Source organism: Ananas comosus, linkage group 4 (assembly GCF_001540865.1).
Source record: "Ananas comosus cultivar F153 linkage group 4, ASM154086v1, whole genome shotgun sequence".
NCBI lineage: Eukaryota > Viridiplantae > Streptophyta > Magnoliopsida > Poales > Bromeliaceae > Ananas > Ananas comosus.
In genome coordinates this window covers 13,734,582-13,751,155 of record NC_033624.1, presented here as the reverse complement: position 1 = coordinate 13,751,155, position 16,574 = coordinate 13,734,582, and the positions used below count along the sequence as shown (strand labels likewise).

The 16,574-nt window shown below is 38.5% G+C and overlaps 2 protein-coding genes across 3 annotated transcripts; one reads left to right on the top strand and one right to left on the bottom strand.

The window, feature by feature from the left end:
* LOC109709543 (mitoferrin-like) lies at window positions 4,776-8,132 on the top strand. Its single transcript, XM_020231826.1, has 2 exons — window positions 4,776-5,835; window positions 7,577-8,132. The coding sequence occupies exons 1-2, from the start codon at window positions 5,041-5,043 to the stop codon at window positions 7,778-7,780; spliced, it is 999 nt and encodes a 332-aa protein (XP_020087415.1). The 5' UTR covers window positions 4,776-5,040; the 3' UTR covers window positions 7,781-8,132.
* LOC109709633 (SNF2 domain-containing protein CLASSY 2-like) lies at window positions 8,722-15,836 on the bottom strand. 2 transcript variants are annotated; one of them, XM_020231944.1, is made up of 6 exons: window positions 15,561-15,836; window positions 14,109-14,203; window positions 13,379-13,629; window positions 11,618-12,748; window positions 11,120-11,269; window positions 8,722-10,773 (listed from the first exon to the last, which is right to left on the bottom strand). In XM_020231944.1, exons 2-6 carry the CDS (start codon window positions 14,149-14,151, stop codon window positions 8,857-8,859), a joined length of 3,492 nt encoding a protein of 1,163 aa, XP_020087533.1. In that variant the 5' UTR covers window positions 14,152-14,203; window positions 15,561-15,836; the 3' UTR covers window positions 8,722-8,856. The 2 variants fall into 2 exon arrangements, with proteins under 2 accessions (XP_020087533.1, XP_020087532.1); XM_020231943.1 differs by having other exon boundaries at window positions 14,109-14,198.

The window sequence follows — 16,574 nt, the reverse complement described above, 5'->3', positions numbered from 1 at the left end:
CTATATATACTTTTATGAATATAAATCCCTTTATACTTATAAGTTTTCGACCGTTAGATTTATCCTTTTGACCATTTTCATCTGTTAAATTATACTATTCAACGAACCACCCACTCAATCTTAGGGGACCACTATCATTCTAACCGTACATCAAACGGCTGAAAATTTATAAGTATAAAAGGGTCTATACTTTAGGGGTGGAAACGAGCCGAGCTCGAGCGAGCTTATGTCAGCTCAAATTCGGCTTGAAATTAATTTCGAGCCTAAATCTAGGCTCAAGCTCGGCTTGAAATTAATTCGAGCCGAGCTCGAGCGAGCCTAATTTCGAGTCGAGCCGAGCTCGAGCTCTAAACGAGCCGATTGAAATTCTCAACATTATATAATCAATAGTTTAATTTTTATAGAACATTATCTATAATTTGATGCAACATGTTCAATAGTTCAAAATACAAAATAATTGTAAGAAATGTGAGCTAGGGTGACTGCCTGACTGGGTGAGGGTCAGAGAGAGAGAGAGGGGGAAAAAAATTAGAGATTTGGGAATTTAAATGTTATCATGTTTTAGGGTTATGTGCAACAGTGAAAGTCTGAAAGAGAGAGTGTGTTATGTAAATTTAGAGTTGGGCTCAATTGCACGATTGTACTTGTTGGGTTTATTTTATGGGCCAACAATAATGACCCAAATTAAATTAAAGCCTATATATAATTAAAATACATTTTATATATATATATATATATATATTTTCGAGCTTTCGAGCTTTTCGAGCCTAATTCGAACGAGCCGAGTAATACTCAAGCTCGGCTTGAAATGAATTTCGAGCCTTTTATTTTGTTCAAGCTCGGCTCATTTAATTTCGAGTCGAGCTCGAGCGATCCAAATATCGAGCCGAACACGAGTCGAACGCGAGCCGGCTCGCTCGTTTGCCAGCCCTAAGCACATGATCTTTAAAGATTGTATTTGTATACGAACCTTTAAAAAATCCTTATTATTATTTGTACGAAATATTCTGGGTTCAAAAAAAAGTTTGCTTGCTATTTCAAAAGTGAAAAAAAAGACTTAAAAATATAAAATATGAGAGAAAGTCTACTACATAGCAGTCACACCATATTATTTAACCACTTATCCATATCTCTTTTTTAAAAATAAAAATATAATAAAAATATTTTTCTAAACATAAAGATGGATAAACCTTAGGAGTACATTTTGATTCGTTGAAGGTACCACATCAGCAATGTGACTTTTTTAATATATGGACTTTTAATCTCCGAGATTCTCAAGTCTCAACCATCAAATAAATTTATTTCTAACCAAAAAAAAAGTATACAAAAAGTGCTCGCATTTGTTTTAATTGATTTTGATGATCATAAATAAGAGCACTAATTAGATAAAAGAGTATTCATTCTCTTCAAATACTATTTTCTGTAAATATAAGATCCAGCCGAAGAATCGTTATCGCAACTTGGAACTCCTTTCCACTAATCCTCAATCAATTGCACACACTCCTTGACTTTGTTGGTAGATTCCATGTGATAGCTTAATCTCTACTGCCCCTCCAATTATTGAGCTCACTTATCTACTCTTTAGGGACCATTCACTGTAGGAGATAGAGATAAAGTAGTTCTATTTTTGTATCTAATTATTTGTCAGTATGCAATTGAGAGCGATGCAACTGCAATTTTTTCTTTTTGAGAAATAAGTAGCAAGCTACATGCTTCATTCATAAAGCGGATGAATTAAGCGTACAAGATGGAGACAGCTGAGGCCTTCGAGTCCAAAAAAAAGTACAGAAAAAGTATAAAGTAAGAAACAAAAAATAGAAATAAAAGAAGAGAGGGAGAGCAGAAGAGGGGAGGGGGGCTAGCTCAAAGAAGTGAGGTCCAGTCCGAAGTCAAAAGTTTCACACGATCAATTGATCGGACGGTGTTGGGGGAAATGCCCTGAAAAATAGTCGAATTTCTGTCAGTCCAGACGACCCACCAGATTGCCATCAGGAGGGTTAAGCCTTTAGTTCTGGCCGTGGCATCGGGAGTTTCGGTTACTTTGAACCAAAGCTCTCGGACGTCCCCCAGGGCATCAAGTGTAAGCAAAACCATTTTGTTTTTTGATTTGGTCCCTCGCAATTAAAAACTATATTTGTAGTTTTTTTTGCCTTACTTAGTACAGATATTAAAGTTATCATAAAAATATTTTTTTTAACTACTGCATTTCAAACTACGTCTGATTTGGTATAGACCAATGTGTAGCAGCTATTTCCAACTATGGTACGCAAACATACTTACGGCAAACCAAGCAAATATTTTAAGATCGGTTTATATGTAGTTGCAATTTTGTAACGCAATTTGAAATGCAAACAGCCAAACAGTTTCTTATTCTATCAAGCTGCGCTCGTCTTTTTCTCAATTTCCTTTACTGTTCTCGAGAGGTGTACGTAAAGCATGATCATGACACTTGCTCGCAACTCACACCTAGATGATAGTAGTGAACAAATATGTCGACATTGCGGAAAAGAAAAAGTTGTGGAAGGAGAATGAACGGAGGAGGCGTGAGAGTATTATTCTTCCAATAGCAAGTAACAACAAAACGATCACATCGGTCGTTTGGTAACGTGTGGAATCCACAGGGTGATGTAGATGGTGGGCACAATTTTAGCCCTAGTTTTATCTGGTCAGTGGACTTTATAAGATCGACAAATAGATAAGTGCTTCTGTGCAAGATTTTTATGTGCATGGGACAATCAAGTTATCTATTTTAGGTAAGATAAGTTACGACCGTTAAGATCAGCTAACCATCTAATGACATTGTATGTGCATGAGTTTCAGTTTATCGAGAAAAAAACAAAGGTTTTGCACACAAAACTGCAAGAAATTGGCTTATGCCTCGAATACAAGGGAGGTCAAAATATATACAAATAGAATCCTTAGCAAATAAACAAGATTTTGCCCATTCAAATCCCTAATGAGAAAACTTATTGATAAGATAATTAATGTAAAAAGAACATTACCCTTATTTTTTAAAATTTATACTCGCTTAACTTCTAATTATTTTATGTATATTATTCCCTTCAAATAATGAAGAAATTTTCTAAATCTATGCATGCATAGCACTGCTCCTGATTGCTCGTGCAATACATTCGTAAGTAGAGATAGTGGAGACAAAGAGTATCGATAAAAGATAATAGTCAAAAGTAAACTTGAATTTTGGGACTTATGAGTGATTATTATTTTATTTTTTTTTTGTCTAAAACGAATTTTAGACATGATGCATCAATTGGCATGAAAAAGTCTTTTCTATAATAAGCAATCCATATTTAGGAATATGATTCTTCAACCAAATATTACTATGCACCAATAAAAATTTTACAAATAATATATTCAACTTAAAATTATCTTACACATGCACCTCAATTTCACCATCACATAATTTGCATGGATTAGTCAACATTCTAGATAATACTTTCTCAATTGAAATCACTTTAAACAATTAAATTAATCTTCAACAACTGTACTTGTATTTTTCATTGCACACTATTTTCTCTGTATGCATATCAAATTTACATCTCGAGAAAAAAAAGTCTACGAATTTTGAGTATTAATTAGTTGGATTCAACTACTGCACCACTGCATGAGCATTTCAGATAAAAATTTATTAATTTTTTTTGTCTTTGATATTTAGATATTCCATTCCTATATATCGATCGTTAAAGATATTAAAGAGTAGCTTCTAAAATGCGCATAGCATTACTCCATGGAATATGTATAATTGCTCTAATAGTGAAGTGAGCTTGATGGAGACAAGCGAATAGGCGAGATTTTTTTTGCTGCTTTTATTCTGCAAGTGCCATCCATAGCCTCTTTACAATTCATTTGTCAATGATTAGTTGTTTTCTTGATGAGATTTGTCACGCACTATATTTGGTCGCAAAGAATAGTAAATAATATGGCGCACGAATCGATCTATTCATCAAATTTAAGTTAAATCAAGATGATTGATTGTCACAGTGACTTATTGATCTTTATATTTGAGTTAGATAAACTTTGCTCTATTTTGTATGATCATCTAAGAAAAGAATAATGTTATGTTCATTTTTGAAAGGAAATGTAAGCAAGATTTTGAATCATTAATGACTTATACACTATCCCAAAATAGTAGTTTATTGTCTTCTAAATTATATTATTATTATCTACTCCTAAAAGTAAATATATGTAGTAGTATTTTGCTAACATGACAAAAAAAAATTTATGAGAGTGTTCAAATGTAATACAATTCTCACCAAATTCCAATTATAATAATGTCAATTATTAATTTTTTTTATTTGATTGCGTATCAAATCCCTTCTTTACTACGTTTTTGTTTTTCTAATCTTAATTACCCTCTTATTAACGGTCAACACTCAACAATTTATGGCGCGGTGCAAAATCTAGCCCACAATGCAACGCTCACATATCACGTTATTAATGTGACACGTGGGCCCAAAGAGGATCTCACAGGTGGCACTATCTCTCCGCTTGTATAAAATTGAAAATTGATCCTCCCCCAATTTACTTGGAGAGCCCCCAAAAAATCCCTCCGAATCGTCTCGCGTGCGGACGTCTCGGATCCACCGTCGGATATCCATCGGGAACGGCGCAGATGCATCGGAGCGCAACGAACGGTGGATGCGCGCGCCCGCACGAGTCCGCACGGTATCCGAAGCCTGTTCCGATATTCGCAACCCGATATACATACACTGTAACATCGAAGACGAATTCGCCTCCACCGCCTTCGCTGACAAATTGCGAGTCCGACCAAATCTTGAAGCGGCACCTCACACCCTTCCCTGTCGTCGTAGAAAAACTCCAAAATCCCCAATTCGGAGTTATCGAACGGATTGGGAGGGAGGGGTTTTGAGTCGGTCTCGCAGACGAGAAAGCGAGAGGTCGAAGCGCAAGTCGACAACTCCGATCCCTCCCCCTCCCCCTCCCCCTCCCCCTCCGATGTGGCTCTTTTCTCTTTATAGCTGTTTTTAAACACTAACCCTAGTTGAGACCCTTGCTCCTCCCATGGCGGACGCGTCTCCCAAGTATCGCCCCGCGGCGCCCGATCATCTCCTACCTCCGCCCGCCGCCATGGCGGCGGCGGCGGCGGCGGAGGAGGAGGTCACCGTCGCCGCGCCACATGATGGGCTCATGTTTTGGCAGTATATGGTGGCGGGATCGGTCGCCGGGGTGGTGGAGCACACCGCGATGTTCCCCGTCGACACGCTTAAGACCAGGATGCAGGCCGGGGCGCCGCTGTGCTACCCCCCTGTCGGGCTACGCCAGGTCCTCGGCGGCGTAATCCGCGCAGAGGGCGCCCTCGGGCTCTACCGCGGCCTCGGCGCCATGGCGCTCGGCGCGGGGCCGGCCCACGCCGTGTACTTCTCCGTCTACGAGTCCTCGAAGAAGTTCCTCTCGCGGGGGAACCCTAACAACCACGCCGCCCACGCCGCGTCCGGGGTGCTCGCTACGGTGGCCAGCGACGCCGTGTTCACCCCCATGGACACGGTGAAGCAGCGGCTGCAGCTGAAGAGTAGTCCGTACAAGGGGGTCGGGGATTGCGTGGTTAGGGTTTTGAGGGAGGAGGGGATTAGGGCGTTCTTCGCCTCGTACAGGACGACGGTGGTGATGAATGCGCCCTTCACGGCCGTGCACTTTGCGACGTACGAGGCTACGAAGAGGGGGTTGATGGAGGTGTCTCCGGATACTGCGGATGATGAGCGGCTCGTCGTGCACGCCACCGCAGGGGCCGCCGCTGGGGCGTTGGCTGCGGCTGTTACCACACCGCTCGATGTGGTGAAGACGCAGTTGCAGTGCCAGGTAAAGATTTGAAACAATATTATTCTAAAGATTGGTTTGTTATTCTTGTTTTTACCCTCTATTTGCTTTATCTTCACACTTTTGGGAGTGATTCCATGAAATAGATGTCAGAGTTTTAAGGTGTGCCATACTTCCAGGTGTTTGTTTAATATGTAAAGTTGTTTGGTGGAAGTGCTCTTTAATTTCTGGTAAATTCATGAAGGTTCGGTAATCCATCACATTATTTGTGACATTTGCAAGATCATCTTCAGTTTTAGAAATTCATTACTACTATTCAATCACATGAAAGAATTGTTAGATCCATTTTCTTAGGTGCAGATGTTTTAGTTAAAACATCAGTTGTTTTCACTAAAAAAAAAATCCTCTTTTATGCAGCACTTTTTTGTTTATTTGTCCATGCTAATACGTAATTGATACTCTTGTCCTTACAAAGGCTAAGAGATATTACTGTTCATTGTGAACAACTTGAGCTTCATCCAGTGACTTGAGGAAATTTGTTCTGGAAAACAGAGAGTTGATGTCTCAATATCATTGAGACCAGCTGGTCTCTAGAGTTCTCTTTCTAAAATTCCATCCAGTAACCCTCTTTTGACGCTAAATTTCAGCGGACTGCATAATGTCCTAATCTTCTTAGAAGATAACTGGCCCAAAGAAATGCCCTTCTTATAAATTATAGGTGTTCGGCAAGGACTACGAGGAGATTTTTTTGGTTTAGATGAAAGACTTAGATGAGAGACTGAACTAATGACTTCCAAGTTAGATGAGGGGGGCTGTAGCTTTTCTACCACTAGGGATTGGACTAATGGCTACTATTCAATAGGCTAAAACTGTAACCATTGGCGCATGATCTTTTGCAGCAAAAGGGATAGATGATTTGTCTTCAAGTTGAAGCATCTTGCACCCATAAACGAGAGACCTAATATCTGAATGAGACGAGGCTTCCAAGTCTAATGCCTACAGGCATGAAGCAGCATGACCAACATGAACTCGGTCTCTATTCATTCTCTAAAAATTTCTGGGCTTTTGGATGGCTGTCCGATCGGTTGACAGGGCCGTATATTACTGCACAGTAAATTTTCTTCTCAACTGTATGGATGTTCACTTTCGCTATGATTGATTGCTATTTATTGTTTGTTTCTTGTGTGTATATTCTATATCATGTGGTTTCCGACTCCGAGAGATATGGACATGCACTATGTGCTAAAGAATTTGTTGTTTGACCGCTAACCTCCGAACCATATTCGCACTTGGAGTGATTTTAGACTCCGGACTTCTGTTCCCGAGATGCTAAATTCTGTGACTGGCATATGGTTAGGTTGGAGAAGATATACCTCTCCTTTCTCTTTTTAGTTACTTGCAATGAAATGTGGCACTTCTTATTATGAGATAAAACTTCTTCCTATGGCATTTAATTTTAAATAAAAAAGAGAGTAAAGAGTATTGTCTCCTGCATCAAAGTTATATATGTTAAGGTATTCTTTTTTTCTCTTTAATAAAGATGAATGGTTCTTATCTGTTGGATGAGGTGAAAAATGGAAAGTGCTCTCACATAGACTCCAGACTTAAAGACTCAAGGAATTTATCATGACCCTTTCTCTTTATTTGTGAAAATTCATACAAGGTGTAGGGAATCATTGTTAAGGTTTTGTCAGAGCTGTATGTATGCTTCTCCAAAGTCATCCTATTCTGTCTTCTTCTGGTGCTTTCAATAGTAAAATCAGGGTGTCTGTTTATTTTTCAGGGTGTGTGCGGTTGCGACAGATTTTCTAGCAGCTCCATTGGAGAGGTTACACGAGCTATTGTGAAGCGCGACGGATATGCCGGGCTCATGAGGGGGTGGAAGCCCAGGATGCTCTTCCATGCACCTGCTGCCGCCATTTGCTGGTCCACTTACGAAGCGGCCAAGTCCTTTTTCCAAAGGCTTAATGAAAGCAAAGCAATCTGAGAACCCATGTAGAAGCTGTATCTTTCCTCGCTATCGCATAGGTTACCCGAATTTTATACTGCACAACACATCCTTGCCCGGTCCAACCATGCAGCTTTCGCTGCTTGCCTGAATCTGTCAATACGGAATGGCCTCTGTTATCTAATTAAAGAAGATTTTTCTTTGTATTTTATTCTTGTTCCAGGCGATAAATCGTAATAATGTTGGTTCGAAGGTGCTTTATCCAATTACGGATATGAATGATGAAGAGCTTTTGGGCAGTGCCATATAAGTTTTTATTAATGCTTCTGTCACTTCGCTTCTAATATCTATCACATAAGGTTGTGTATGCAGCTCCCCTTTTAAGTTTTAATTCATTCTTGAAGCTGTAGGATTGTTCCTGCTGTGAATGGTATTATTGCGTCATATGTTTGATTTAAAATAAAACGAGTAGATTGCTCTCTATCAAGATTGCAGGTAGTATTTATCTGAAAGAAAATTTGCTTTGTAAAGACAATGGAAGGCATCAAGTGGTGGTGATAAAAGCTATTCTGATGATATAAATTATTAGTTTCTTACTAGTATATTTCAAAATAAAGTGTATATTTTACATCCTCTTCATTCAAAGAGTTATCATTTCAATACTTATCACATCAATCTTTTATATTTTTATTAAAAATTATTTGAGATTTTATAAATTATAGAATGGAGGATGTAAAATCTACTGCCTCCTTTTGGGATGTACTAGTATTTTCCTTATAACATATTCTAATAAAATATTATTTTGTGATTTGATGGGACACTATAGGCTTTTTAGGGGAAAGCCAGTAAGTTGCAATAAAACTTGGAGAAATTTACTGCAATACAAAGCATGACAGTTCGGATAGTAAAATCAAAATTTTTAGGGGTAGGCACCAATCTCAAAATGCATTATACCCTAGCAAATTTTGTATATTTGTACCTACATTAAAACATAAGTTAGATTTGACCTCCTATTGACTGTACCATCAATTTTTACAGAAAAGAAGTTACGGCAGTTTCTTGCTCATAGACAATGTCACAGTAGTTCCCCAAAAAAGCAAAAACCATTCTAAAAATCAATCCTTTTTCATAATCATATGGAAAGCTTTGTTCTCATCTTCATCCACCAGCTCTTTGAGCAGCTCATCACCAATCTCCTCCACCGGCCTCGACGAGGAATAATCGATGAATTGGCCGAGAAGAATCATTTTCGACATCCAAGCTTTCCGATTATTACTTCGATACTTACCCTCCTCCCATGTCCCCGACGCCAGTAGAAGGTAAACATACACCATTCTCTCCTGGCCCGGCCGGAATGCCCTAGCAATCGCCTGCCTAGTCTTCGAGTGGTTCCATTCCGAATCAAGCATCACCAATCTCGAAGCGGCCGTCAAGCTTATTCCTTCCGCACAAGCAGTTGTTGAAGCAAGCAATACTTTTCTTCTAAATTCAGTGTCCCCGTTGAACATGTCCATTACTTGGCCTCGAACTGACAGATCCTGCTCGCCCCTAAGTACTAAAATTTCCTCCCCTCTCCGCCATCCAAATACAAGTTCAAACAACTCCACCAGTAGATTTATGGGGGAGATGTTGTGACAAAAGACCAATACTCTCTCCCCTCTAAGAGTGGATTTATGCACGAGATCGATCACGAACTTTGCCTTGGAACCACAATTGAAATTTCCCTTATATTTCTCGATTTTGTCTAGCTCTTCCTGACTGAAGAAATTGTCTACACAAGCTACCGTCTTTATAAGCCATGGGTGGATCGAACAAACTGTGATAAGTAATTCCAGCTCAAGAGGATACCTTTTCTGAGTTTTTACTAGGTTTTGTAGTCGTGTCAAAATCTCTTGTTGGATATCCGTAGATGCCATGAAAAGCGTGTATATTTGCAATCCAGGAAGCATGTTTGATTTTCCACCTTCGTAAACATCAATGAACCCACCAGTGACTCTGTTCAACAGATCGAAACCTTTCTTTCTTTCTTGTTCTTCGCTAGATTCAATCTTTTGCCCAACTGTTTCCACAAAGAGTTTTCTCGCTATGATCTCCTTACGAGCTATGCTCTTCGATAAGAGCTTTCGCTTCCTGCTTTTGGAAAGAGAAACCATACGGGGATCTAGTGCGCCTAAAACATCGCCAATGAAGCGAGGCCTAGCTAAAGATAAAGTGTTGAAGTATTCTTCAAAGTTGTTTTGGAAAAGTGTTCCAGATAGAAGAACTCGAAATTCAGTTTTCACCTTCATTAACAACTTTCTCAACTTTGACCTCGTGCTTCTTGGGTTGTGACCTTCATCTAGAATTAAAAGCCCAGGACTATTTTGCAAAACATTTGCCATAAATGTCTTATACTCAACCTTTGTATCTTCTTTTGTCAGCATCAAGAAGGATGAGTAAGTCATAAGAAGAACACTTGGCTGCTCGTGCCACCGCCGAATCTTTTCCAAAGAATCCATAATCCGCGACATTTTTCGATTTGGTCTGCGAGAAAAGGAAGTAGTTTTTCGGTCCTCAACTTCCTTCCTAAAACTTTCGTCTTGCTGGATTAAATACAATGGAATTGGAACTCTCCACTTTAGAAACTCCTTTCGCCATGTATGGACAGCAGTTTTGGGAGAAAGCACTAAAGGACGGCTTCTTGGGTATAGAGTCAAATAGCTGCTGAGAAATGAAATTATGAGTAGGGTTTTTCCCGAGCCCGGTGAATGTGAAATTACACAACCACCAGTATTATCTGAAAGGTGGTTCATTTCTTCGGGCTCTAAAGAGCCAGCAACGTTTCTCCATATGAATTCAAAAGCCCTTTTTTGGTGGGAATGCAACACTTCTTTAAGATCGGGTATAGAGCTCCATATATCCTTACAGCCTTCGGCTTGTAATATGTCCCATGAGGAAATGTATTTGCGAAATGCATCAATTTCCAAATCATGATACTGAAAGGGCCCCACGTCAACTCTCTCTCTTAATGTGAGACGGCCATCTGTGCGTAACTGCATGAGAAAAAAATGAGAGATATTAAGCGCTGAGTGGAACAACTTCCCTACTTCAGAAAGCATCAAGTGTCTGCCTAAAAACGATTTCTAAAGCTTTTACGGTCACAGGAAGTTGAAATAAATTTTTGGGCCCCAAAAGCAAAAGCTTCAATTTGAATTTTTGCTTGCGCCGCAGTGAAAAGCTTTTCGAAGGATTCTATCCAAATAGGCGTTAGCACTTCTTCAACAGCTCTACCGAAACAACACTTATACAAAAACCCCAGCCGAGCCCCAAGTGTCAAAATATTGAAGAACTAGAATAGTAGCAAGAGACTCGTGTTCACTCTCTAGCAGTCAAACTTACCAATGGTGGATAAATATATCTTATCTCAGTGCATATAAAGTTGCATAACCTGCAGATTAATCCAGTTTGCTCATTCAGCATGTACTCATGTTGGCACTGTTGCTGTTCATCTCTTTCAGAATTTTTAGCTGGTAATTCTGAGTCTAATACCTGAAATTTTTGCAGTCCAATTAGTAAACCAATGCAGAATATGTAAATAAATTTTAAAAAAAAGGTTACTATTCAATTTCAAGTTGTTATGTCAATTTTAGCAAGTGATACTTCACAGTATACTTAGTCTGCAAAACCCAAATAATAAAAAAGAACAAATTAAACTTGCAAGAGATATTAGATCTACAAGACAATGAAAGAAGATCAAAAGGTAATAAAAACAGTTCGAGGTACCGAAGCCCCATTTGCATCTTTAGTCTTGTGATTTCACATATTTCATAAAGTAATCTAACCTGATAAGGCAAATGGGATTTCAAGTAGAAATAAAGGTTAACCATGGTGGGATACCTGCTTTTGTTCAAGAAGGGCAAGCGTCATTAAAGAATGCTCCATTTCTTTCCATAGTTCTGCATGCTCTTCTTCCTCCACTTGAATTTCCCTAGATGGTGACCAATTGAAATTCTCTTCCTCCTCTAAATCAGCTGTTGGTTGATTTGCTGTCTTTTGGGCAAAGGGTTCAGACTTTTTGTCGATCTCACATTTTATATTTCCTATGCACTTGTCTATAAATTCCTTGCACTCTGTTGTAGTAAATCGCTTCTTTCTGTGTTTGCTCTTTTTGCGATGCAGTCGAGCTCCAAAATGGCGCCGCTCATATGTCAACAAATTTCCACCATGTGATATTCTCTGTGAGCTGCTAATTACCACTTCATTCTCCTGCACTTCTGAAATGGGTTTGTATTCAAGTAAGGGCAAACTAGATCCTAGTAGGGCCTCTTGCATCTCTCCGTCTGAATCATCATCCGTATCAGTAATAGTAAACCTGCCAAAATTTGGAGAGTCGTAACTAGTAAACCGATCTGGCTCTACCTTTAAACGTTTAGAACGCCTCAAATTTGTCCGGTTGTATAGAATCTCGACATCTGAATCATCTTCCACCTTATTTTCAATAACAGCCACCTCCAAATCTTTTTTTTCCGAAGTCATTTCTTTAGGAGCAACAACTTTTAGGGTTTCAATCTTGGGTCTCATAGTATCATCGCGCCTTCGAAAATGCACAATCTTTACAGTCTCACAAGAATTCGAAGTACTGGGAAGGCTTTGGTCATTGTCGGTGATCTGATAAACTATCTTGTTCTCCACCAACTTGACCTCAAAATCCATTTTTTTAAGAGTAGATAGTATGATAAGCCATGAAATTTCGCATGAAACCGTGTCAGTTAGGAGTTTGCTTTTGTTAGAAGAGATACAGTCTTCGGTCGAATTCCATATATAGTATCCGTCTTCCTTAGGCTCACTTTGTAGCTTTTGCAGTATGGAGATATTATCAATCATAACAACCTCGGGCCTTCTATCAGTCATTGACTTTTTCATGAGGGGATCATTTTTGTAAAAGACAACAGAAAATAGACAGGAGCACCGGTCTCCATGCGGGGTCCGCTTGACTGAGCTGATTTTGGCATCGCGCCATAAATGCACCTACAGAGAATAAGTTTAGAAAAAAATTAACAAGACCACAAACGGAATTCTACATGTGTTTATGATAGATGTAAATCAGCTATGAATTGAGATCATAACAGGCAACAGAAACATAATTTACATAAAAATTCTACAGAATAATATGCATACACATAAATAACTACATGTATACATATATGCATGGATATCTATATTCCTTAAAAGCTGAATTATCATGTATGCCCTTTAAAAACTCAATTCTATTAAACACGTACGATTGGCCTTACAATATTCCCCTCTGTAAGAATATTCTCCAACCTCTCCCCATAAATTTGAGGACTGTACAAGTTAAATACATGGGTATCATTTGTAAGATACTGCACTGTTGAGGGGGATACAAGAATTTTCAATTTTATGGAGCTATAAGAATAAAGCCAGCAATCAACCCTGTATGTCTCTCTTTGTGTAAATAGATGATATTACACTGATATATAAAAAAGTACCTAGAAAAGAAAATATAAGACAAGCTCATGGAATGCAGGTCCTCACACAACCATGACTACTAGTAGGCTTTCCAACAGAAAAATGCAGTCACTACATTCATCATCAAATATAATGTAATAATGTAGATATACATAACAGGTTACATACAGGTGCTGGCGCTTGCTGTTCTGAACTTGCTGCGACTGGTCGAGCCGAAAGCACACAAACATCAACACCGGCCTTCAGAAAGTTTGCACAGTCAACTGCATTTGCTCTTCTTGATCGTATGCGCAAACAATCACCATGAATATTATCCTCCACTGTAACTCCATCATACTTCAATTGGACAAAAATACTCCCGCTCTTGATGCTTATATGATCTACCCCGTGCCAAGATCCAAGATAGAAGGCTTCAAATGCTGTGAGAAGAAATTAAATGCAGGGGGTTAACAACTTATGTCAATCGAAACCCTCGGAAATTGTAAATTTTTATATTCAAAAAGCCAAAAAAGATAAAAGAATTAATAAATATTTTGTGATCCTAAACAAGTGGTATGTAGTTTGCAACTATTGAACTTAGCGCGTGTTTAGGCTGAATTTTGAAGCTTCTGCACTCCCAAAAGAAACAGAAGTCATTTGGCAAACAGATTGCTCGAGCTTTTGCTGTGGCAAAAGTTGAAATGAACCTTTTGAACCCACAAATAGAACCTCCAATCTTAAGGCCCTGTTTTCTGTTGCAGGGGGAGTCATCAGGGATAAGATCAATGAAAGAGTTGCTAGTGCATCTTGAATAATTTTATATTCAACGGCACTTTTGTGGATGCTTCAGCCAAGCCAAATAGGCCTTTAGTGATCAATTCTGCCGGTCTAGATAATTCATGCAGTTATTGTAGCTTACGAGTTGCATTAATTGGATGGTCGCGACTCAGTTTTGTCAGCATTTTGGTTGCCAAGCTAGCTACAAACTTATCACCTCAACTAGAAGCACCTGCACTACAAAAAGAAACATATAGTTAAAAATTTTGGAATGTTTAGCAGCTAATTCACCATTTCATGAATCAATTAGTTTAAAAGCAACTAATTAATGATATAGCACAACAAATGTGAAAAAGTGCCATGAAATTTGATAAGCAGTTGAACCAGCCATGCTGTGTAAGATGGAAAATTGGTTAATATAGAGATCAACTTAGTTTAAGCGATGGAGCCATTGGACCGAATATATGCAATGTCAAAGGTGCACTCAAAGTCCTTTTCGTCTATTTCCATGTTTTAGATGATTTTACAGCTTATATCAGAATAAATCAGACAACAAGATATAACCAAATGTGGCAAGTTGTTGCTTTGCTTTTTCCCATCCTTTACATTATGTGGGTGTGCTTGGCCCTATATTTCCTCAGATAAAAGCATTTTGTCCCCAAGTGCAGAACCAGAAAACATGCAGTAACATCCTCAAAATGAATTAGGCTTTATCCAAACATGAATCCTTAAGAATGATTACCAGATAACCAAAACAATCAATTAGATTAGCAAAACGGCATTCGACATTCCATACTTATTTGGAAGCATAATCATATATACAAATGTAGGATGTCTGGTGTCCTTAATGACCTAGATTGAACATTAATATCATGATTGCACCACTAGTAGAGATTCACAAGTAAATTAGACATTCCTCTTTTCACACGACTACCGACTGTCACGAGAGCGCAACACCGCTAACTCATAACTCAGCAAACTATGAGAACCCAAAAATAGACCGCCGACATCAAGAGGAAATTTTTGTTAGACTTGGTTTTACCAAATGCCATGGACTAGCCCAATTAAAGGACCACAAAGTGCAAATCCAAGGGGCCCACTAGTATTTTGCTTTTTCTTATATATATATATATATATATATATAAAACTTTTACTTACCAACTAAACGCACATGACTTCATGCTTCACAACACATGGTAAACCTAATCTCCAATGAGAAGGACAATGCCACAATCAACTGTTCTTTACACAAAGAGACAAGGCATTTCCCTATTTAGCAATATAACATCACAACTAAAACTAAAGGTGGAGTAAGCAATGTCATGATCATCCTCCACAGTTTTTACAGACTATTTTTAGCAAATAGGTAAACAAATTGTGTGGCAAGATAACAACTTTAGTCACTAGTTGTACCCAAATCAATCAGCAAGACTCTCTTTTTCCCATATAACCCACATTGCCCAAATCTTGCTGGGTTATAGACACACACACACACACACACACACACACACACACACACACACACACACAGAGGAGAATGTGAACGGAGAAGAGGTAGTCGCCGCCCCACAGAGAATGAGAAAGAGGAGCTTACCAGCATGTGTCCGTACGACGCCGTCGACCTCTCGCCGGAAACCTAACTCCGGCGACTCCTCGCCAGAAACCTAACTCCGGGCACCGCTCGCCGGGAACCAAACGCCGGCGAAAACTCGCTAGTAGGGGCGGGGTGGCCTCTCTCTCCCTCTCCCTCTCCCTCTCTCTCTCTCTCTCTCTCTCTCTCTCTACAACGCTGCGTAGGGAAAAAGCGATTGTGGTAGAGAGAAGAGGGGGGGCTTTGGAGGTTGTTGCTTCGTTGCTAGGAATTATTATTAGGGTCTAAAACAAGGGTTTTTGTTTCCCCCAACCAAACATAACCAATTAATTAAAATTTTTGGGTAAATTGGTAAATTGAAAAGCTGGTGCCTGAATTTTTAATCTAATTCTACTTTGGTGTCCTCAAACTTTTTGGTGACAGAATACAAATCAATACTGTGTAAATTTAATGGTACTGATATTTGGATGGTATAAATGCACTATTTCGTTAATGAACGATATTTGATTTAACATGTGGGGCATCCTATTGTTCTTTATATGCATAAACTATTTACATAATTAATTTTTTATCTAAAAATTATAATAAAATTCAAAATACGAAATAACGAATAACAGAATAATTTTTTATGTATAAATAGATATCTGACTATCCTTCTAATATAAAATACATTTAAAAAATTTGATCACACGTCAAATTTTTAATTTTGAGAGCTAATGTGAAAAATTAGATAAGTGGCTTTTATTTAGAAAAATTACAATTTGAAATATATCTATCTCAAACCAAATATTTCCTTCAATTCTCCATCTTTATTTCATTTCTCAATCTTTCGTTCTTCTTATATAGTAAAAAGTTTTATTTTTTTAATTAACAGGCAAGTGCCTAATTAAGGCAAATTGATAATGTAAAATGTGAATTAAAAGAATAAAATTGAGGGCCAAATATAAACATGTTTATACCCGAAGGCTCTCCATGCCTTTTAACTTTATCCATTTATCTACCATAAGTTATTTTCAA